Raw genomic sequence first — 23966 nt, 5'->3', positions numbered from 1 at the left:
AAAGCAATTACACAAACGGAAGGACGGCAATACAAACAGAAAGGGTAACAGAGTGTGAAGGAGTCGGGGGGGGGGGGGGGGGGGGGGGGTTGTCGGGGCCCCGCCAATAAAAAAGGGGACAAAAACAAACTCGGCAAACAGGAAAAGGCGACCACCTGACCCCGCTGTTTATTGCAATCGTCCTGCTCCTGCTGGACTTCCACTTATTTTCAGCTCATGCAGTTTGGCACCACGCCTCTCTCAGGGACTTTAAAAAAAATAAAAAAATAAAAAATCGCCTGCACATGCATCAACAAACATGCTGGCATGTGTTAAGACTTCGACAGGCTTGGACGCTGGTGTGACACATGCCACTCCGTAATGATTAACCTTGGCCATCAGCAGCTCGCGGTTAACCCCTAAGTCCAAACTAAACATTTGCGCTGATTCTTACGCTAACCACAAGCGCTGACTGCAGGAGTGTCCTAGAAAGGACATCTTGTACATCTGCGCTGCGCAAACAATACAAACTGTACAGCGAAGGCGGGGGCATTTCCTCCGTGTGTCTAACATGAGCTGACTCCTATAAGGAATTTGAGTTGATTTTCGGGAGAAATTCTTGCCCAGACTAGGTTTTTATTGCTCTTCGGGGATTTCCTCGGCGCTCTGACGCAGTTGGCCCTTATGGAGAGATTTTTTCTCTGCACAAAGCGGGGCAGTGCAGACCCGGTCATACGTTTTATCCCAGGGCCGTGCAGAGTTTTGATATCCGCTCTTCCCGATAAGCAGTTAATTCCGTTGTTGTTATTGCATTCCAGAGAGACATGGAGCACTGTAGTGAGAACAAAGCTAGATGACATATGAAAAGTCAATTCCTGCATGTTAAAAAAGCTGCATCAGTCAAAGTAGATACGTCAGAAATAAGTCATTTAGTTATATCGAAAGTCAATATAATTGCTGCTCAATCTAAAAATGGATGAAAACTGTTAAGTGAAGACTTCTTCACTTGCTGTCGTGGTACAGATGCTGTGGAAGGGTAATTTTACAGTGCAGTGTTTTTAACCACTGACCTTTAAATCAGCAACTCTCGACTCTCGTGTCAGGACAAGACAAGAGCCGAGCCCAGATTAACAATTCCCAAGTGCGAGAGCAAAGACCATCTGAGACCCCATGAACCTTTTTGGTGAATAACTTTCTTTCCAAGTTGACTGTTAAGAAAGGTTTGTTTTGGATTTTATCACCTCGAATCAAACTGATTTGTTCTAGATTTGAGATTTCCACTTTAGTTTTCTTGAACGTGTATGACTCTGATCCAACAATTTCCTCGACATCTGACTTTAAGTGAAATAGAGTAGCTTCTTGCATAAAATGGCAGTTCTCATCCGAAGGAGTGCTGTTTTTGGGAATTGACATGACGCATACAGCCAACATCTGGATTTATAACTGATAGATTAAAAAAAAAAAATAAAAATCTGCATTGGCTGGCCTCTACACGCTGCAGACCAGGGCTCTCTAATGAGCTGGGGGCCACTTCTGGCAGTGTCGTCTCACTGGAAGGTCACCTCAGGGTTCAAGTCCCTCAAGCATTGTGGGAATTTCTCAAAATGTCATGTTTTAGTGCAAAACATGCATATTAATACAAGGCTCTGAGATCTCTTTCTTTACTTTTAAGTACCTGAATGGAACAAAAAAAAACAACTAATAAATACACAATATTTGATTCATATTAAACCAGATTTGAAAAATATTTTGTTTTTTGTAGATAATTCAGCCGTTTTTCATAGATAATTGATTTTCATTATTTGTACTGGGAAATAATTTTGATTGTCCCAAAAAAGCTAAATAAAAATGGAACCAACTCTATTTTTATTTTTGACACCAAAACTCCATTATTATCCATTATTGTCAATCCCACCCATCGACCCAGGTTTTTTTTCCTATTTGTGTCCAACCTAATAAAACTTTTGCATGCAGCACATGGCGGGGATGAACCCTGCAGTGGCTCCAGTGACGACCATCCGCATCCTCCTGAAGTGACATGCTTCAGCAGCTTCAGCAGTATTGTTAATGTTTACGGCCACTCAGGCTCCTGGGACATGAACTTGAAAGCAGGACATGAGTAAAGATGTTTTAATAGTTAAAGTGGATGGAGTTAGGACTCAAAAATAACAAAGAGCACATGTAAGCTGGAGGCAAAAGTCGAAACCGCAATAAGAGGGCTAAAGGACTTACTTCAAATACAAAACCCAAAATAAGCGAAGGAGAACATTTGGGATAGAAGACAAACGGAAAAAAGAAGAAGTACAACAGAAATTTAGATCGACGTCAAGATGAGGACTTCGGAAAGACGCTTAAAGGCGTTTGTTCAAAAGCAGGCAGATAAAGACGGAACAGCAAAGCTGCGAGATAAAGGAGAACGAGGCACTGACAGAAAAGGTAAAGTTGGAATTTTGAGGAAACTGTATAGGAGGTGACCGCGTGTTGTTGCCAAGACCACCTTATCCAAGACTGAGTCTTGAGTGCTTCAACACTAATCAGCCACATGAGGACAGACAGAGATTGAACATAAACATGATTAAATACATGTAAAAGAGGAAGCATGGGTGAAATGAAACACGATCGCAGCAAGAAACAAGTCAAGGAAACATCAGAAAGAGACAGAAGGGTAAGACAGACACAGAAAAACCCTCGTGTTCAAGGTCGAGTTATGACTCACTGGACATGAGTGACAACTTTCTGAAGACTGACGCAAAAGGGATTAAGAAGCATGTTTTTTGGGGGGGTGTTTTTTTAAGATACTGGAAGAGCTTGAAACAAAATTGATATATGATGATTTGATGTCAACTTATTGTGCATTTTTGGCCACGAGCAGGGTGAACGAGAGTGTGGGAGGAGGGTGACCGAAGCCACCTGCAGCTCATCAAGGGCTAACCACCTCCTCTCCATAAGAGAAGCTGCAGAGCGACGGGGGGAGGTCGCGTAGAGCCGAGCAGAGACGCACAGGAAACAGGGAGAGCACACCGCAGAGGACTGCATGGTCTGGAAGGCAGCAGGACAGTGTGGGTCTCTGGGAGAGCTGGATTCTGCCTGAACAGGGGTGTGTGGGTGTTGGTTGTGCGTGATACTCCACTAAAGATGGTAAACCGGGGAGCTAAACCGGTGGCTCCAATCGCCCCGCCTCCCACAGAAAGTATCTTGCAATAAGAAATATTATGTCAATCAAATTACTTTAGTTTGAAATATCCAAGACTCATCTTCCTGTTTATTTCACATATTTGTTTTTTCTTTGAACGGCAAAAACTTTTATTTTCATCTGTATTTTCACAAGAGGGTGTCTGTTTCCGTGGCGTCCCACAGGGCTCCGTCCTGGGTCCAATACTGTTGTAACTCTATATGTTGCCTCTGAGTCGGATAATTAGCCGTTTTTGGTGGGAGGCCATTCAAATATTCTCGTCATTCAAACCCAAAGAGAGCAAGCTTGGGACCCGTTGCCAATAATTTGCGTCTTCAGTGGCTCTGAATAGTTTTCGTGTAAACGGAGCCTTAGAGGAGTTGAAGTTGTTAGAGTGACTTGTTATAAAAACCTTGTTTTTTGTGCTGGTACATTTTTTTATTTATTTTTTTGCGATCAATAGGATTCTACATTTTTTGGAGAGTTAAGGTTGAAAATATTCTATCACCTACAGCCTAAAAGGAATTCTTAAAATCAACTATGAAGCCTTATCACATATAGTTACTGTATCACATATAACATGGGTCAAGGAGAGTCACTGTTTTTTTTTTTTTTCCCCCTTTATCTAAAGCCCTGTTACATGGTGCTGTTTTGCCATCATGTATAAGTGACACATACAGAAGAAATATGGCTGTTTTTAGTGTGCCTGCTGGAAAAACCAGAGTATATTCTACACCGGTGGAATCGGGCAGGAATTTACATACAATTTCCCCAAACCATTTTGACTTTTCTTTACCATAGTACACGTTATTTCAGTTTCACTTAATTCTCCTTTACCCTGTGGAACTCCAACTACCCCTAAGGCAGATTCCCTCACTCCGCATTTCTATTTCTGAGACGTCTCGATGCATTCGTAGTGACTGAGAAGCTATACTGGACATGTGAGGCATGCTTATATTTTTGGTGCAATGACGCCGGAAGGAGCAGCACACTCGTTTCATAATAGGACAGATTTGTCATCTATTACTATTTCGGACTGCAAATGATTTCACCGTGTTAGGTCACCGACCACATCCAAACTGGGTTGACCATTTGAGTCTTTGTTACATGTCACCTTGTTGAAATGAAATAAGCCAACCATGACCTGAGTGGTGTTTACCCTCCCCTCCCTACTGCAGACACTTCAAACATATACCTGCACCGACAGCCCACATGGTCTGCATCAAGTCTCACCCTCAGTCTCAGCAAGAGGCATTTCCTGAAACGTTTTGTAAGGATGCAATCGAGTCCAAATCTTTTCCTAAAATAGCCCACATTAAATATTTAAACTAAAACATTTTGCAGCATTAAAAAAAAAACAAAAAAAAAAAACGTGGCAAATTATAACCAGCAACATGTCTCACACAGTGTTTTTTTTTTTTTTTTTTACAAGAACTGTTTTGGAAACCAACTGCTGCTTGAATTAGAACAGTGGTTCGCAGTTTTTTTAATTTTCCTTGTTTTGTTAAATTGGAGTCCCCCGAGTTCCCCTCTATACAAGGTTGCAGATTTCTGTGATTTCACAGAAGTGCAAGCTCAAGAAGCTATAAGCACTAATACCATTACTGATGCAGGTTTTTTAAACTGTGCACCAACAAAAAAAAAAAAAAGGTAATGTTATATCTCAGCATTCAAACCTTTCGATGGATATTTCTAGTTTATATTCACAGGACGTTTTTATTCTGTCTTTTCTCGGTGCACCTTCAAAGAATCCCGTCCCAGTGACCAGTGGAGCTGCTCTGAATGTTGTTCCTGCAGGATTCCTTCTTGTGTTTTATCTGTGGAGGCAGAGGCAAACTGTGTCCACCGACAATGGCTTTGAAACGAAGTAGTGGAAATGGAGTCAAGATCACGTAGAAGTTAATGATAATATTCAACCCGATTTCCTTGGCAACCTCCCATTGACAAACACATGCAGTCGTTGACCGGGTGGTGGACACGTCTTTCTGACCTCGGCCACATTACAGAGCGACTACTTCGTTAACCTCATCATCTGTGAGACGATCCACGAAAAAATTGTCCAAGATGAGACTTATAATAGACATCTCATTATGTTTCATGAGCTTTGGTTTTGCGAAGCGCAAAATGTTCTCCAAAGCAAAAATAGCTCAGCTATGTTTGGAAAGGAGCTGGAGAAATGTTGTCTTCATTCTGACGTGAATACCCTACAGAAGCTCACTATAGTTTTGGATCGATGCTTCTGTCATTCTGGTCTTAAAGTGGATCTCAGACATATTGAAGAAAATCCTACTCTGAAGCCTTCAGTAAAAAAAAGCAATGACTGAATCACGGGGAGAGTTTTGTTCTCTTTCAAAAGCTCAAAATTACACCCTGAAGACGGACCTGGGGTTCAAAGCTCCCATTGTGATTTCAAGTGAATCAAAGATCTGCCTCGACAAAACACTGTTTGAGAAAGGTGAAACAGTATCTGACTTCTCTTTCTGAACCTCCCCACCGGCGTGAAGATGGCCGTACCAAAAAAAGACTTTCCACAATGTGAAGCACCACTACCGAGACAAAGAGAAGTAAGGTTGTGTTGTGGATGATGCAAGTGCCCCCACTGTGAACAGTCCCACTGGAGAGAATACAAAACAGGTACTATCACATGTTGGCTGCAGCAGTTGACAAATTTCATCAAACGAATGCATTTAAATTATTAACTAGGCCACAAACGGTTAACATTCATGAGCAAAAAAAAAGAAAAAAAAAAGGCGGTGTCGTGCGACTGACACACACGAGTGTGCAACGGTTCATGTGCTTCCTGTCGTCATGCAACTTGGTCTTAACAACAACAACAACTCAGGAAGTCAATCGCACGGAACGGACAGCACTTCAGGAGACCGCGGCGCTTCCAGCACCCGGTGGCGACGGATGACCCGTTTGGCTGGTCACAAATTCCAAACTTTGCGCTGGTTGTAGGCAACTCAAGGAACTAACGCACCATTTCATCATTTCCAGGGAGCTTCCGGATACATTGCAAACAGTGTGATACCACTGATGACCTGTGGGAGCAGTGTTGAACAATATCGCTCATGAGACCCGCAAAAGAAACAAAGAAGACAATATAAATAACAAGCCCTTTGAGAAAAGTGAAATGGGTACAAGCATATCTACTACATTATATTAATTGAGTTAGACAATCTTGATTCAATTGTATTTTCAAGTCTTGTCTCGCTGATATTCCGTTCACAAAAAAAAAAGAAAAAAAAAAAAAAGAAGAATGTTTGACAGAATAAATGCTCGGATGTAGATTCAATTCATGTTTGAGCATATGCACAATTGATTATGTATAAACTTCAGGGTGGTTACTCTTACACCACAATGCACTGTAAGAACAAGAAGGTCACCTGCCGACTGTTTCATGAGTTCATGAGCTGGTTCCCGATTGCTTCATTATGGGAATTCTCAACAGATACAGACGAGCTCTATTAAGTTTCATCTTCTAGACATTTAAAACAAGCCACTGTATTAACATCCAAGAGCAACGATCACATTTACACTGTCAGTGTAAACGTGGCTTCGCAGTACGCTCTTGCTTCAGAAGTAATTTTAAGTTTAGTGAACGCTACAAGTACACGTTTCTGATGTTGTAGTCAAGTGATATTGTGCGAATTGGATATGAGTCACTTCATAAACACGCGTGAACTGCATGGTCAAAAAAAAAGAATTGCATTTGGGCAGTCAATCTGATCTGGGCGACAAGACTTGCAGTGTAAATGCAGTCAAAGTGTCAAAGCCAGAAGTGACCAGATAGGGAAATTTTTTTATCAATTTTTAAAGACGTATTCTGAAAAGTCCAGCCTGGAATTATTCTCATATTAATCTGTGGTATCATGTTTTCTTAACTGATAAAACCAGCGGACATGACAGCAGGCTGTCACGTTTATCTGTCCCCGAAAGACGGGACGGGAAAGCAGTTTTCAGTGACTGGTATGAAGCTGTTGACCACAGAATAATCCAACACGTGGAAAGTGGAAAATAGATAAGAAAAATAACATTTTAAGCAGCTGTGATCTCAAGACATTTCCTCCAACTTATTGCCTCTAAGGGTATTCCACAGGGTTCGCTCCTTGGGCCACTCTTGATCTCAATTTATATTATCTGTATTGGTAAAAAATGTTTTAAATGCAAAAATGAACTTTTAGATGATGGCAGATGTTTGAAGCCCTCTCTTCTGCATGTCACCCTCCATGATTTGAAACCAGTGATAATTCAAACTAAAGAGAATATGCAACTGAAATTGCTTCCCTTCAAGGGGATGTTTTGTCAAAAGGTATTACATGAATGAACCGGGTCTGGAAAAACTAGAAAAATCATGAACAGTCACATTGCCTGTATTTGTTTTTTATTTTAATTGTTTTATTCAACTTGGAGCAAAACACATCATTTAAAACATCCCATTTACAGAATGTGTACATCGTATTAGACATGACGACAAAACACTAAGCACCATTAATGCAAGTTCAGCTTATACTTATTCCTGAAAAATCATGGCGAGCCCTCCAATTACGCCTTTCTCTTTTGCGACCGAGATTTGTTTTGAAGCTCAAAATCAACAGTTCCCTTCTAAAATATATCTGAACATTATACATTTATTTTTTTTGCTAAAAATCAACACAAAGACTGTATTTAGATACTCTGGCAGCACCGGGTTTGCCGTCAACCCCTCTAACCTTTTATCTGAAGGTGACGTGCGACTGTAAACATGGTGAACAACATGACGAGACAAGTAAGTTGTGCGCTTGACGTGACGTAGATCGAACCGCGAAATGACGATATCAAACATACATCCATTTTTCCTCTTTAAATGCACTGATGAAGTGGAAAAACAAGTGTCGGACGCTGTTTGTGTGTTCCACGTGTTCAGCGATCGTTTTTTGGCAACGTGCATGTGTTTGTGTGCGAGTGTTTTCTTTGCCAAACCGCATCGATCCGAGCGACATATGGAGGAAACGGCCGCAATACAGCTCCAGCTGGAAAAACCTCCAACCCTGTAAATCTGCCCATGTGGTACATGTATAATACTGATCCAGCGACTGTAAGTCCGGGCGGCACCGTTATGTTTACGTATTGCACATGGTCACCGGTGAATACGACTCGGAGGTTGTCTGTTGCTGTTGTGAGTGAACCATGGACCACTGACTTACTGACGGAAGGCGGTACTGTAAAATGACCGATGGGTGATAAAGGCCGCAGAAGAACCGCCTTCATTTTGGGTTTTTTGTCGTTGTTGTTAAGATTTTAAGACAGAAAAAACAAAGTGACAAGCGAAACCTCCAGAGGAAAATAAAGACAACCTGCCATTGGACACGTTTCAATGCTCAAGTTCATTCAGTGAAATCACAGAGGCTGTCACGTTCAGTCTCATGGTGCCACCTTGTGGTGAAACCAGTGAATGTCGTCTCCCAACTGCCCCTTCCTTTGTGGAAGAAGTTTGAACGCTGAGCTTGTTGGGATGTTTTCCCACACTAGATGACCAGGAAGTGTCTTTTTTTTTTTTGGTTGGGTTGGGGGGGATTGGGGGTTCACTGCCTCTTGCTGTCCAGGACGGCCCTCCAGTCGTCCGCCCAGGACAGGAGCCGCCGCTGCGGCGGCTCCACCGCCAGGTGCTTGTTGTGGCAGGCGGTGAAAAGGACGTGCTCCCACGTGGGCTTGGACTCCACGCCTGATTGATAAACACACACACAAACCGCTTACGTCACTCACCGACCACACAAATGTACCAGGGACAACGGCTCCGATTCTTCAAAGAATCTGAGCGCACGTCCGTCCGTCCCCAACGAACCTTCGAAGACAAATCCAAGTAATCAAAACACCCACCTGACATGACACAAACAGGGCTACGCAATCCTCATCCTTCAACATTATCTTCACTTCGTCCTCATGCTGCACGCTTTTCATTTGAAGTTTTCAGCTCCTGCATTTACATTTTCTTCTACTTGTACCTTCAAGTCAGGGAGCTCGCGCTTGGCACCAATTTCACAATTCAACTATTATTTTGCTAGGTGGACATTTAAATTGAGAACTGCTTCCAAAACGTCTAAATTGTGGCGATTGTACTTCGTGGGCTCGGCCTGGGCGCACTGTTGATGCCACTGATTTGTCACAAATGCTGGTGAAAGAATCGGATCCATCCCACAGCAGTGTGTGGACAGGCTGGAGATCGAGGAGGAGGAGGAGGAGGAGGAGGAGGAGGAGGAGGAGGAGGAGGAGGAGGTGATGAATGATGTCCGTTTCTAAACGTCTTTTTTTTCCTTCAGAAGTCAAAGGGTATGATTAGAGTGTGGGCGCGTACTCCTGAGAAAAGCTACCAGATTCTAATATTATGCAGGATTGTGGTGACAGAGATATAGTTAGCAGTACAGTATCAAGTATCTGTTTCCACTGTGGGAAGACAAAAGCTCTCCCACCGACGCCGCAGCTCACCCAAACAAACATGCGTGCACTCACCAAAAATGTCCGGCTTGTCGTCGATGAGGATGTCGCCGCTGACTACCGTCTTGTCTCGGGTCAGGATGACCTGATCCAGGAAGTCGTGGCCGAGATGCTTCTCAACCCAGGCGCACTAAACGCAGACCGACACACAGCAGGCCAGCCCGTCAGATAAATGAAACGCATTAATCATTCCCACGGGGTGGGTGGTGGGGGGGGGGGGGGGGGGGGGGGGGTGAATTACACGTGTTGCTAATTTCTAGAGGGCGTCACCTTCTCAGTGGGGCAGTGCTTGTATTGTTTGATGGGGCTGGTGCAGATAAAGACGTCCGTGCTGCAAGAGAGAAAACAAAGCAGGGTTTTCAAAAAAAAAAAAGAAAAGATTCCAATCATGTTCACATTCCTGCCTCAAAACACGTCTGCTGTTCAGGAGTGAAATCCAAGGGACAACAACACGAACGGGATTTTTTTGTATCACGCTACATTAAAAAAAAAAGAAAAAAAAGGAAGGCGCAGTTTTCAGGTGAAACGTCAAGATGCACCTTTACAGGTGAACGTAACGTGACCTTCTCTCAGCTTTGGAATGCACGTGTCCAACTGTTGTCCCCAGACGACCCTTTAATGGCGGCGGTGGTGTTACAGTGTGGACAGGCCTGTCTAGTCAATACAGAACTGTCCTACACTTTGTGAATTGGCACAGTCGCATCTACCTGGAGGACAGTATCAACACGGTCATTCCGCTCCTGAGTGGACAATACTTGCCTCTGGCGCCGCATTATGGTGCAATATGTAATAATGTAATACATTTTCAACTCGTTATGTAACGACGCCGCATTTTGTCATAAACTTTGCTGCTAAATGTTGTAATAACTTGGTACAGGTTGCAGCAGTTATTACAAAATGTGGGTGTTCCACTTCTCTTAAAGGAAATGTAAGCATTTGGTGCATTACGTAATAAATGTTGCCCTTTATAAAGAAATTAAACCAGATTGCCAGTGAAAGCAGACTGTAAGTGCCACCGAGTGAATTTAATCATTTAACCCGCATCTTGTAAGAACTGTTGCAAAATGTAACGAGTTATTACAAAATGCGGCAATGCTTTATTTTTGAAAATGCGTTCCAAGAATTTTAGTCCAAAACGCAGCAGATTATTACAAAATGCGACATTATTAGATGACGAGGTGACCATGTATAACATAATCTGTAACATATCATCATTACTGGACGGCCGCTGGAGACTGGGGAATCTCAAATGGAGTCTCCTGCACTTTCTCCAGACCTGATATCCCATAGAAAACCTCCAGGATCAGCTGGAGAGCGGAACTCTGCAACTCTAGTCCAGAAGCTCAATGACCTTGAGGGCCACCCTTTGAGAAGAGTTTGACGCCATGCCTCAGCAGACAACGAGTCCATTGGTGGACAGCGAGGAGACAAAGTTGTTATTGACGCTCAGGGGCACATCGACATTGACGGGTTTTGTTGGGGTATACCCTTCTCTGTTGTTGGCTTTTGTTTCACTATATCGAGTGGATTGAGACTATTCAATATCATTGTCGCTTGAACCTTTTAACGTTTTTCCAGAAGTTTCACCTGAAAGCTAAACATCCCAAACGTTTTTGTGAGGCGTGCATGTTGTGGGTTTTACAGCATTTCTGTTTGGAGATATGGAAGAAGTCCAGTCAGGTGCTGGCGCCTAAAAACCATCCATTCGTTTCCAGTGGGAGCGTGAGCGTAAAAACGCAGTTCATAACAGTGCCAGCTATTTTTAGGTGCGCTGTATAACGGGGCTTTGGAGAAAGCAGCCGGAAATTACATTCGCTGCCTCCTTCGTGTTGATTCAGATTACACTGGAACCAAAAAAAAGAATAATTTGATATATATCATCGAAGAGAGGGTTATCTGCAATGAGGATCTTCCATCGAGGAGCACCAGGAGCACGTGGCTGGTTTGTGGTCACGTCTCTGACTGCGGCTTTTGGTAAGTGTCGATTGAAAAGGAGATGTTGTGTTTATTTTAATTGCATTACATACTGATTTTCAAAGAAATGGTCTAGTCTCCAGTCTAATAAAGAGCTTAATAAGGTAAAACCGATAAAAAATAGCCAGGATCGATGGAATTGGTAAAAACAACAAAAAAAGATGAAATGGCTAAAAGAAATTAAAAAAAAAAATGGAAAAACGTTCCAATTAAATTGATGGCTGAATTGATGAAATTGCTCGTACTGCTTTCTGTGTATTGCTCTGTGTATACTCACACTTTTCTATTAAAAGCAGTTTAGGTTGGATTGGACCAACTAAGCCAGACTTCCCCTTCGCTTCCCTTATTAGACCACTTTGGATAGAAGCTGCCCACTACGGACTGGTAACTCCGCACAAAAGCTGCGGTGTCAGACCAAAGGCACTTTTGTTCTGTTGCTAATAAATCAACCGCCGAACGTGTTTCATGCCAGTTGGTTCATGGTAAATCCTTCTGCTGTGGAAGTCATTCCGATTTGTTCTCTAAACCCACAGCCCATCTTGCATGACATTCTTCCGAGTGAGCTTCAGCCAAAGGCGGCTTCTACGTCAGACGAGCGGAGACGCACTTATCCATCCTGGCCATCTCTTGGACCGCCTCCACGCCTCCTGGCAGCGGCTCCAAGTCCGTGAAGAAGTCTTTGGATTCCCAGATACTCATGGCTTTCGCCTGCAGCAGGAGCACAAGCACATGTTTGAAGCTTTAAGCATAGCTGAAATATTAATGTGTCTGTACGGTGGAAAGGATAATAATAACTCCTTGAATAATTTAAAAGAGGAGAGATATGTCAACATCTCTTGACATAGTTCAGGTAAATAACACAGATGACAAATAATGCATTGATACGGTTATTATGTCCTCTTTTTTGTATCTGTCTATACGCTCCGTTAGAAATGTCAACAGTCCTGATCAAACCTGTTTAAGCAGGAAGTAGGTGGCAGGCTGGTTTCTTGGGAAGTCAGGCATTTTTAATGTTAAATGTGATAAGTTGTGTTGTAATCCGATGTAATATTTAGATGCTGCCATGAGAAGTGACTTTAATTTAAAAAAAAAAATTCCCCTCAAAACTCAGGAAGATTTCATTATTCCCCAGTTGAGAATTCAGAGTTTGACCTCATGACACCATAAAAAGTTTGTGTGGAAAAAACCATCTGAATGACGATAAAATGGGAATTCAACGATACAAAAGTAACAGAGACGCAAGTTTAAAGTTACTCAGCCTTGCATTTACTTCTACTTTAATCACTAACTGGTGAGTTGGGAAATTTCCGACCAAACGAAAATTTCATTTTTCCACCGAAACAGAGTTGAAGCGTGTTCAAAAAGCAGCATTTTCATTGGCTCCGAGCACAGTAGGCATGTAAACGGACAACTAAGATTGGCCTCAGGATGAATTCCTGAAACTAAAGCAGTCTTGTCATGGTTGAAGCGTAGGAATATCTCAACTGTCCCGGAATTGATAAGACACAGTTGAAAAGAGACGTGTCACTGTGAAACATGGCAATACACAGTTGTACATTGCCCCAACGCTTCTTTATCTATATTGCTTGTACTGAAAGTATCTCCGTGTGACCTTTCACGATGCTGCCTGCTGTGACATTGCAATTTCTCACTTGTGGGACTAATAAAGGTGCATCTAATCTTATAAATTAAAAAGCAAGAGGACCCAGGACTGACCCTTGGGATCACCTAATTTTTTCCCAGTTACCCCTGAACGCATCATAAAGTAGGTGTTCAAGGAGGCGTGACCTGTTGGAAAAACAATTATACAGGAAGGAGAAAAAACTAAGTTCCCGAGGAACTTTATTTTTTCTTTTTTAAACTGAGCGTGTAAATAGCAATTTTCAAATGTCCCAGGTTGCTCCCTGTCTGTCCGTAAACATTCAAACACAGCGGGCTCGTCTTACACACAGGTCGCTCCTCAGCTGCTGGTACTGCGTCGACACCCAGAAGCCCCTCCGCTCGTCCAGCGTGATGAAGGGCTCCTCCGGGTACCGGGCCCGGTACTTCTTCAGGAAGCCCCCCTCGAAGTCCGCCAGGACGCCGTCCATGTCCACCAGGACCCGCAGTCGTCTCCTAACGGAGGAGGACGACATGCTCATGGAAGTCATCTTAACCGGATTACGGATGAAAGTTTGTCCTCTTCCGAGGAGGCGTGTAACGCTCAGCAGCGACATCGCCTCGAACCTCCCCCCTTCGTCCCCCCAGCTGCTAACAACGGTCACAAAACGGCCTCTAGAAACATTAAATAAAGTCCTCATGGGAGTCTGGACTTTTAAACTGCTTTCTGCACTTCCAGTGTTGTTGTGTTACTTGTTTTTTGTTGGAGGTTTTGTGGCTTGGAGGTTGTAAACAACTGGTGCAGCGGCGGTAAGGACACACTGTACTACAAATCCCCTCTGCGCAAAGATAGGGCAAATCAAGAGGAGGGCTCACTTCGCAAAGAAGAAAAAAAGTTATTTCTACAGCAGCATTCAGACACAAGGCAATTTATATTGCGTTGCAAGGAAATAAAGGCTATGTGAATTAATCACTAGAGGTTTACGTTTCCAGAAGAAAATGCGTGTGAATGCTGAAGGCTCTGCATCTCCATGGCAACAGACACTGATCTATTTGAGCCACAGTTGTTTTTTTAAATTATTAGAAACGGTCAAATATATAAAAAAGCACAGACTCATCTCATGAACAAGCTGCACGTTTTGATATTTAAATGATTCAATTCACTGTGTGAGGAATAGCGCAGTATAGAAGAAGTCAGAATAATAATTGAGCTTGGGGTCACTAATGTGTGAATGCTGAAGGCATTGTGACTAAAGCAAAAACTTTATTAAAATAAAGTTATTCAAATAAGTAGGATCTATTGTTTATTTGCCTAGGGGCTAGAGAAACAGACAGGGAGTTTGCAGGTTTGATTCCCACAGCATACAGGTGTGGCGAGGACTCTGGATGAGCTGCAGCTGTCTGAAGCCTGTAAACACACTGTTGCAATCATCCAGCCTACTGAAAATAAATGTATGAACAAGTTTCTCTGAAGGTAGCTTCACGTAATTGCAGATGGTCAAAATGTTTTTTTTCCAGCTGAAAATCAATCATGCCTGAAACGTTTAGCACCTCGTAGAACCTACGATGCAGCCGCCTTCATGCATTAAGCAACAAATGACACCTGAGATTTTGCAACCACGACTAATTCACACATTCACTGATCCTCACACCATCACTACATCACAACTCAACCATATCCTGTGAAACAACTGTAAAACATATGGCACTATTCTTCCGTTTATTGTTAAATGTTTTACTGTTACATTTGTGTTCATTTGCACTGTGAGAAGAGCAGCTCTCGAATTACATTATACATTGTAAAATGAGAATAAAAAGCTATTCTATTCTGAAATATAAAATGTTCAACTGTAATTGATTCTTGAGCATTTCTTTTCAAAAATACACAAGAAATAAGCAACCAAATGGTCAGATATGATCTTGTTTTTAATTATTATTCATATCTCTTATTTATGCAATTCTTCCCAACAATACATACATGGTGATATTTACATGCTGTACACATTGTCCCAAGACTCACTGGAGAGACTATGTCTATTGGTCTGGGAGCGATTTGGGGTCAACCCAAGAAGAGGTTGGCTCGAGGAAGTTTCACGAGACAAAGGTGTCTGGGCTTCATCACTCTCTGTACTGCCACTGTGACCATACGAAGGTGGATGGATGAATGAATCAAAACTACCCACATAGAGGGACAGAATTTTTTTGTGACATGAGATTAAATTGGGCTGTACGTGGCCCCTCGGCTAAGATGTGTTTGACACCCCTGCTTTAGCTTACACAGGAGCTCTTTCACTATAAATGATCTTCGTTTAAAAAAAAGAAAAAACAATCAAACCGTCGTCACTTCCTGTGTCGGTTCCTTCTGAAAGTAGGAAGTATAATGAAAGTCTGTCACCATCATAAATTGCTATTATTTACACAAGACATATTGTGGCAATACTAGATGTTTGTCACCTAAAATACAAGCATTGTAATTTAAAGCGATTACGAGTCGAGTTAATTGTGTGTGTGTCCCTTTAAGAGTCGAGAGTTGTTTTGGTAAATCTCGTTGCAGTGTCTTCACTCTCTGAGATCTCGCGACATCTTCTCCCCAGTGGCGGCTGTGTGGCCCCCTGTCTCAGTCCGGACGGAGTAGTTTCTGACGTTTGAATGAAAAACAGTGCGCATTACCTCCACTTCGGACCCGGAAAATAATGGCTTCAGCCTTGGAGCAGTTCGTGAACAACGTGCGGCAGCTCTCCGCTCAAGGTACGGCGGCGGAAACTCTCCGGGAGTGGAGAAACTGTTAGCCTGTTAGCTCGCATGTGCTACCCAGTGCTCAGAGCCCTCTTTTTCTGCTTTATCATGTAAACACACCGCCAAAAACGGATCTCCGCGGCCCGGAGAGACTCGTAAACCACCGTCGGGAGGTGCGTTAGAGCGCGGGGACACCGAGAATCGCCTCTTAACGGACATGTCATCAAACTAAACGTGGAAATTATACTTTTTGTTTTTGAGCTAGAAAATAATTTCTGGGTACTGCCTACCGGTAGTCCCGCCCCGACCGACTCTTAATTGGCTGGCGGACCGAATTCGCAATTCTGATTGGCTCTAAGGTGGCTGTCCATCTCACTGGCATCGCTCTGTTGCAAGGCCTTGACAGGACACTTGACCGGCCATTTCTGGCTTAAATACTCCACAAATCCATTATTATAAGCTATTTCATGACTAAAATTTTCTTCTACAAACGTTTAGGAAACCTTCTTGGGGATCTTAAACCCGAACATCTAGATTTTAGCATTAAAAACACGTGGGACATTGTTTGACTAAATATGTCCTCTGCATGACATAAAATCTCCAATTAAAAGTGTTATAATGACATTTGAAGCTACATTTTGATCATTGTTTACACTTTTATGGAAGAGCTTGCATTAATAATATAAATTGATTGAGGTTCTACACTGTGATGCTAAATCTGAGCCTTAACATCAGATTTATTATCATGAAAATGTCTGGGGTCGCTGTAGGTTGTTTTTTTTTTAAATTTGTGACAAATGTTTGAGTCTGTCAAAGATCAAAATCACACACAATGGTTTGATCTAATAAAATGTTTTACTTTCTCAAACTCCAGGCCAGATGACTCAGCTGTGCGAGTTGATCAACAAGAGTGGGGAGCTGCTGGCCAAAAATCTGTCCCACCTGGACACGGTGCTGGGGGCCTTGGACATCCAGGAGCACTCCCTGGGCGTGCTGGCTGTGCTGTAAGTTCCCACCTTAAGTTCCAACCTGGTCTGTCTTGTGTTATCGGCTTAATTGCCTTTCGAGGTATGCTTCTGTGCCTTTTGAATGTAATTCCTGTAATAGATTAAATCAATGAGGCAGAATAAACCATCAAAACCTTATTTCTTCTAATAATAATTAAGCTTGCAACTGTGTTTTGTATATGAAAACGTTTTCGTCAAGGTGAATTTGTGTGAGAACTGTAAAACTGGAACGCTACCTGTTGCATGCTGAAATAATAATGTAGCTCTACAGCAGTGAAGGCCACAGTTTCCTCTTATTAATAAGTAAGTCAACAAATATTCTGTTGAATATTTAACAGCTATACGAGTGAGTTTAAGCCAGAGGTGTCAAACATAAGGCCCGTGGGCTAAAACCGGCCGACAAGAGGCTCCAATCTGACCATCAAGCAAATGGTAAAAAAAGAAATCTAATAAAAGATAGTTGTTGTTTTTTTAAACAAATTACTTAAGAGTAGAGGACAAAACACCGAGCTGCTTGCCATGAAACTAGCATTAGCCTCAAAGTCAAGCTGTCAGGGTGAGTTTCTAAACACCCATAATGCAAATGCTGTAGAAGTTAATTTTGACAATTCACTGTATTTTGCACCAAAAAGTTTTCATTAAAATTGGCTTCATGTTGCAATTGTAGTCATTTTCAGTAGTAATTTATTGTTTTTCTGTGGGAATAGATATTTTCGTAACGTATTTTCTGCACCACAACATTTAAAATTTAAGTTTAAAGGTTAGTATGGCACTATTTTACCACTCTCGCCCACTCAAATTGAAATGTGGCTCCCGGACGGAAATGCGTTGGACACTCGTGGTTTAAAGCCATATCAAACAATTACTTGGGAGGCATCCATCGTCTTCCTGAACTTTACATCTTCATAGTTTTCTTTCTCAACTTCCTTTGGTGTCTTTTATCAGAATGGTCTTTATTGTCATTGTTAAAAAAAAAAAAAATCCCAAATAAGTGGCTCTGAGAAGAAATTCGACAAGACCTGGGAACCCTTTCTGACATACTTTCACAACACTCAAACAACGTCACATAATATATTATAAATCCCAACTTTTGCTCTCAATCCTAGGTGTACCTGGCTCCATATTCTATCACCTTTCCTTTGCAGTTTACATATTCATGTCATACTTAATGGTGAACATAGTTTTTTTTATATTTTGTTAGGTTTTGCCAGCGTCCGGATGGGACTGTGGGTGGTGTGGGGTTGGGTGGATGGATCAATCAGTCAAACCTAAGAATGTGACTTGTATCTGCCCCACTTGGGCATGATTGTTGGAAACTGTTAATAAAAAGATTTTGAAAAGAGAGAGAGAGAAAAAAACAACAACATTTTTAAATGCAGTCTGTTCCTGTGCCGCAGTATAAATATAGAAGCGGTAGAATATTTAAAAGAGAGCAAAGCAATCCATGAAAAAAAGTCACTTGCCACAGTTTGACTATATAAAGGGAGTTAGAAAGTTTAAAAGAGAATAATAAATTGCTATAGCAGCATGTAACAGTCAGTTGTTGCACTTTGATCTCCATTTTAATTAGTTGTTTAATCAGATTATTGTCCTAGTGTAGAAGCTGTTTGGGTCTATTTGTCTGGTCAGCTGTTTAAGCTATCGGGGGTCCATTAACGTTTGTCTCCCCCGCTGCAGATTTGTGAAGTTCTCCATGCCAAACATCCCTGACTTCGAGACGCTCTTCTCCCAAGTCCAGCTCTTCATCAGCACCTGCAACGGGGAGCACATTAGATATGCAACAGACACTTGTGAGTACAGGTCGACGTTTAAATTCCCCGGATGTTTTATTGTACCGTTTTGATCGAATCTTCAGAATTATGACAAGGCACTTACTCTCTCTCTCTCCTGTATATATGGGCGTATTTGACGCGATGCTGCAAACCCAAAACGTCTTTTCTCATCCATCTGTTTCCTCTCACAGTCGCTGGTCTCTGCCACCAGTTGACAAACGCCCTCGTAGAGCGGAAACAGGTAAGACCCTCAAACATCTCTTCCAGACTGCAGATTAGGCAGCACTAATCTCCAACCCTAATCCGTCACACCAATCATTTGGTTTGTTGACGACCGGCAGATTTCTGCCTTGAGCACTCTTAAAATATGAGGTTTAGTGATCAACCCCAGTTCAGTTCATCTTTGGTTTTTGACTTGGGGTTTGAAAATAAAGGTTAAAACCAAAGTAACCATGCTGGGTGAGGGGGTCTCTTTCTGGATTCCCCCTCCCCCCCCCCACTGTTTTCACAAGAAAATCATGAGGCCATTGGTGATTTGCCAACCTATTTAAGACAATACTATTCCAAAATAAGGTATCGTGAAGATGCCTGCAGTATAACCAGTGTGAGAACATGTTTTTCTTCATACATCTGGAAAGAAAACGACAAAATGTGAGGATTTCCTGAAGGTCAAGAGGATAAAATGAATTTACAGTATTTTGTATTTTGAGCCTGAAGTTGCAGCTTGTTGACATCTTGACCTTCCGCTGAGCTCGTTCAGATTAAAACTCTGATATGTCGGTAATGGCTGTTCAGTAGAAATGATCATTAAAAGGAGAATACAAGTTGGCTCAAAGGAAACTTCCTTTATGTCAATCAGCTTTTACCTGAGGTGTCCGGTTGGTGTCTCCTTCACGATCAGAATTCCAACGAGTGGCTCCTCATCAAGCGAGCCCTTCATATTAAAACTAAAGTTCTGTAATGGTCTGAATATGGCCACGGAGCCACCTGAACGCCGAGCAGTTTGTTTTTGGATGTCTCTGGGTGTGATCAACGTGAACAACTCTTGTGTTTTCTCCCGCAGCCTTTGAGAGGCGTCGTCGTCCTAAAACAGGCAATAGACAAAATGCAGATGAACACAAACCAACTTACCTCAGTTCACGCAGACCTGTGTCAGGTGAGTCGCGCTCGCTTCATATTCTCATACTTCTGTCTTACACTGTGCTGAATACTTCTTGTAAATCCGGAAACTGCGCAAGCTTTCCACGATTCAGCAATTATTTGTCCTAATTATCGGCCGCTGTTTCAGCTAAAACTGTACAACTGATCACAAATTGCACCTTATCTTTATCACAAAAGTTTGCACTGTGCATTCAAAATAAAAGACTGGAAAGTGCATTTAATCATAATTGACTCGTGAAAATTGGGCAAATTACTGATTTGAAAGTCGTAATCGACAGAGTCCGAAATGTTTCACGCCTGGGGGTCACAGGGAAGAAGCCAAAAGCTCAAAAATGGCAAAATCAACCAATTGCTGCTCATGTGGTTGAAACTGCAGATGCACATGATGGAAGAAAAACAATTCAGACTCATTTACAGGAAAATGAGCGCCGCTGTCTGGAAGCACACATACGTCACCGTTTTCTACTTATTTGTTTCTATTCATCACAAACGTAATTATCGCAACACCCTGCATCGACCTCTTCTGCTTGCAAACAAGCAGCTTGTAGTTTGACTCCAGCATCATGTCACTTAGGCTCCGCTTACATGACTATGTTTTTCCAAGTGAAAACGGAAAACTTTCATTGCGTTTTTTGTGCCCGTTTCTACGACAACGGTGCTCAGAACCTATGAAAACAGAACTTTTTTTTTTTTTAAACTGCTGCCATGGTGAAACTTTTTCGAAATGCTACGTCTTTGTAGAAAACACGGAAAAAACGCTTTGTCTCAATGGAAACATGGTTTTTCACAACGTTGCAGTGAGATCGAGAAACTTTTCTGAAACGAGACACAAAAATGACGCAAAGTCACTTTGAACGTTCTTCTGAATCTTCAAATGAACACGAGATGAACTTTAACCCCTCAGCGCCCGACACACACGTGAACGAGTGAAATGCACTTTTAATGCGTGGCACTGACCCCCTCTTGTGTCTCGCCCTTTCAGCTGTGCTTGTTAGCGAAGTGCTTCAAGCCCGTCCTGCCCTTCTTGGAGCTGGACATGATGGACATCTGTAAGGAGAACGGCGCCTACGACGCAAAGCACTTTTTATGTTACTACTACTACGGTGGCATGATCTACACGGGCCTGAAAAACTTTGAAAGAGCACTGTATTTTTATGAACAGGTACGGAGCGTGCCCGTCTGTAAGACATCCGTCTCCTCCGTCCCGACGTTCTAATCATTCGATCTCTTGCCCCTCCCCCTTCCTCCCCTCGCAGGCAATAACCACTCCAGCCATGGCAGTGAGCCACATCATGTTGGAAGCCTATAAGAAATACATCCTGGTGTCGCTCATTCTCCACGGGAAAGTGCAGCCGCTGCCTAAATACACCTCACAGATAGTAGGAAGGTTCATCAAGGTGAGCGAGCTCACACAGGGAGCACGGGTCAGGTTTGACCACCTGGTTTCATCGGGATTGAAGTCCACACTTTTCATTTTTTATTTTTAAGACCAAAGCTACACAATGTCCGTCGTCCTGGTGTGTATTTGTAACGTTGCGTGGTCTGATTGCCCTTTTCCCTTTCAGCCCCTGAGCAACGCCTACCACGAGCTGGCTCAGGTTTACACCACCAACAACCCGGCCGAGCTGCGCAGCCTCGTCAACAAACACAGCGAGACGTTCACGAGAGACAACAACACGGGCCTGGTCAAACAGTGCCTCTCCTCCCTGTACAAGAAGAACATCCAGAGGCTAACCAAGGTCCACACACACACACACACACACACACACACACACACACACACACACACACACACACACACACACACACACACACACACACACACACACACACACACACACACACACACACACACACACACACACACACACACACACACACACACACACACACACACACACACACACACACACACACACACACACACACACACACACACACACACACACACACACACACACACACACACACACACACACACACACACACACACACACACACACACACACACACACACACACACACACACACACACACACACACACACACACACACACACACACACACACACACACACACACACACACACACACACACACACACACACACACACACACACACACACACACACACACACACACACACACACACACACACACACACACACACACACACACACACACACACACACACACACACACACACACACACACACACACACACACACACACACACACACACACACACACACACACACACACACACACACACACACACACACACACACACACACACACACACACACACACACACACACACACACACACACACACACACACACACACACACACACACACACACACACACACACACACACACACACACACACACACACACACACACACACACACACACACACACACACACACACACACACACACACACACACACACACACACCATATTTAGGAGAAATAGGCCTTTTCTATCCATAGAGAAACTCTTAGATCTTTAAGTTCACTTTAAAACTATCCTCATGTTAACAGGTTAGGCCTCCTTCTAGTAATCTTTGATTCGGATTGCCTGAATTTAGCTTTTTGTTCGACCTCATTTAAAAAAATAAAGGTTTTCATGGACGCCTGTGTTGAGAGCGTCTTGGTGGCATAACGTTGCCAAACTTGCGTCTTTACAGGCTACCCCGACTGTATTCAAACACATGTTCAGAAAAGAAAGTGGCAGAATCAGAAAATCCGACCTGTTTTGTTTCTCCCGCAGACCTTCCTGACGCTGTCTTTGCAAGACATGGCGAGTCGAGTTCAGCTTTCAGGCCCCCAGGAAGCAGAAAAATACGTCTTACACATGGTGAGGCGCTGCTCGAAACACGGCATGAGCTCGTGTCTGTTCACGTGATCCCAAATGTTGGCCTGAGAAATCATTTCTTTTCTTTCCTCCCTCATAGATCGAAGACGGAGAGATCTACGCTAGCATTAACCAAAAGGATGGTATGGTCTGCTTCCATGATAACCCCGAAAAATACAACAACCCAGCAATGCTCCACAAAATCGACCAAGAGGTGAGCAGCGCTCATCCTCTCTGCACAGTCTTTCTTATTGTTCTGAGTTGTTTTGTGTTTTTTGTTGTTGTTGTTGTTAACTTGTGTTTTCTCATTTCCAGATGTTGAAATGTATAGAGCTGGATGAGAAGCTAAAGTCTATGGATCAGGAAATTACAGTAAACCCACAATTTGTGCAGAAGGTGAGGCGGCATTGAAGTCTATCCTTAATATATTGATTGTTTTATTTACGAATCTTTCACTGGACTCAGTCATTTTAATACTGGTTCAAATGTTCAGGCATCTTCCGAAAGAGAAGGATCGAGCTCGAATATAGGAAATTATATAGCCATTGTTTTTATATAGAAAGGAGTAACTCTGGTTTAGAGTGAGCGGTTTTACTTTATCTCTGAAACTATCTTATCTCCAAATTGTTTCTCATGTGTTTGCCTTCTCCCCTTTCCAGAGTATGGGATCGCAGGAGGATGATGTTGGTAGCAAAACATCAAGTTATTCCTGAGGGGCCTCGGACATAGAGAGAACGCTGCAGCCACCCCACATCCCCCCTCACCACCCCCCCCCTCCCCCCTCCCTCTCCCAACACATTCTTCCCAGGATGAGTTGGATTTTTTTTTTAAAAACAGGAAAACAAACATTCTATTGCATAAAAAAGGACATTGGTCAAGGAAAATCTAATTGTGTGGAATGATAAAAATTTGGTTATTCTTACTTCGCCGTGTCTTAAGGATAACAAAGAAATCCTTACAGAAAAGGAAAAAGAAAAAAAAAAAAAAAAGATTTTGTCAGTGTTTTATTTATCAATGTTCAGGTTGGAGCGCCACTGCTACTTTAACAGAATCCACAATAATAAAAACTGGACTTCTTTGTTCCAAACACATGTGTGAATAATCTCACTGTTTGTTTTTGGTTCTGCTGCATGACGGCCGTGATCTCGAGGGCATTACGTGAGGTAAAAACGAGGAATAAAATCGGATTATATTCTACATTTGTAAAGACTTAGAATGATCGTTATCCTTTTTT

General features: G+C 42.6%; 2 protein-coding genes across 3 annotated transcripts; one reads left to right on the top strand and one right to left on the bottom strand.

The window, feature by feature from the left end:
* Positions 1-7554: 7554 nt before the first annotated feature.
* On the bottom strand, positions 7555-15044 carry nt5m (5',3'-nucleotidase, mitochondrial). Its single transcript, XM_080472211.1, has 5 exons — positions 13546-15044; positions 12207-12307; positions 9896-9956; positions 9641-9755; positions 7555-8855 (listed from the first exon to the last, which is right to left on the bottom strand). Exons 1-5 carry the CDS (start codon positions 13897-13899, stop codon positions 8716-8718), a joined length of 771 nt encoding a protein of 256 aa, XP_080328337.1. The 5' UTR covers positions 13900-15044; the 3' UTR covers positions 7555-8715.
* A 722-nt stretch (positions 15045-15766) lies between these two features.
* cops3 (COP9 signalosome subunit 3) lies at positions 15767-23747 on the top strand. 2 transcript variants are annotated; one of them, XM_080472174.1, is made up of 12 exons: positions 15767-15911; positions 16853-16938; positions 18619-18731; positions 18905-18954; positions 19777-19869; positions 20857-21036; positions 21131-21271; positions 21440-21613; positions 22649-22735; positions 22833-22946; positions 23048-23128; positions 23392-23747. In XM_080472174.1, exons 3-12 carry the CDS (start codon positions 18635-18637, stop codon positions 23443-23445), a joined length of 1071 nt encoding a protein of 356 aa, XP_080328300.1. In that variant the 5' UTR covers positions 15767-15911; positions 16853-16938; positions 18619-18634; the 3' UTR covers positions 23446-23747. The 2 variants fall into 2 exon arrangements, with proteins under 2 accessions (XP_080328300.1, XP_080328299.1); XM_080472173.1 differs by having other exon boundaries at positions 15767-15946; positions 16809-16938.
* Positions 23748-23966: the final 219 nt, after the last annotated feature.

This window comes from Lipophrys pholis (genome assembly GCF_963383615.2).
Source record: "Lipophrys pholis genome assembly, chromosome: 1".
In the NCBI taxonomy this organism is placed as follows: Eukaryota; Metazoa; Chordata; class Actinopteri; order Blenniiformes; family Blenniidae; genus Lipophrys; species Lipophrys pholis.
The sequence above is the reverse complement of the archived record's forward strand: the minus strand, read 5'-3'. Positions and strand labels throughout refer to the sequence as shown.

Excerpts from the sequence above, each read along its gene's own strand:
- nt5m (XM_080472211.1), bottom strand. The coding sequence starts at position 13,899 with ATGAGGACTTTATTTAATGTTTCTAGAGGCCGTTTTGTGACCGTTGTT. Across the intron at positions 12,308-13,545 it reads AGCTGAGGAGCGACCTGTGT|GCGAAAGCCATGAGTATCTG; the intron begins GTAAGACGAGCC and ends CTCCTGCTGCAG. Across the intron at positions 8,856-9,640 it reads CGACAAGCCGGACATTTTTG|GCGTGGAGTCCAAGCCCACG; the intron begins GTGAGTGCACGC and ends TTTATCAATCAG.
- cops3 (XM_080472173.1), top strand. The coding sequence starts at position 15,892 with ATGGCTTCAGCCTTGGAGCAGTTCGTGAACAACGTGCGGCAGCTCTCC. Across the intron at positions 16,939-18,618 it reads CTGGGCGTGCTGGCTGTGCT|ATTTGTGAAGTTCTCCATGC; the intron begins GTAAGTTCCCAC and ends CCCCCGCTGCAG. Across the intron at positions 22,736-22,832 it reads AAAAATACGTCTTACACATG|ATCGAAGACGGAGAGATCTA; the intron begins GTGAGGCGCTGC and ends CCTCCCTCATAG.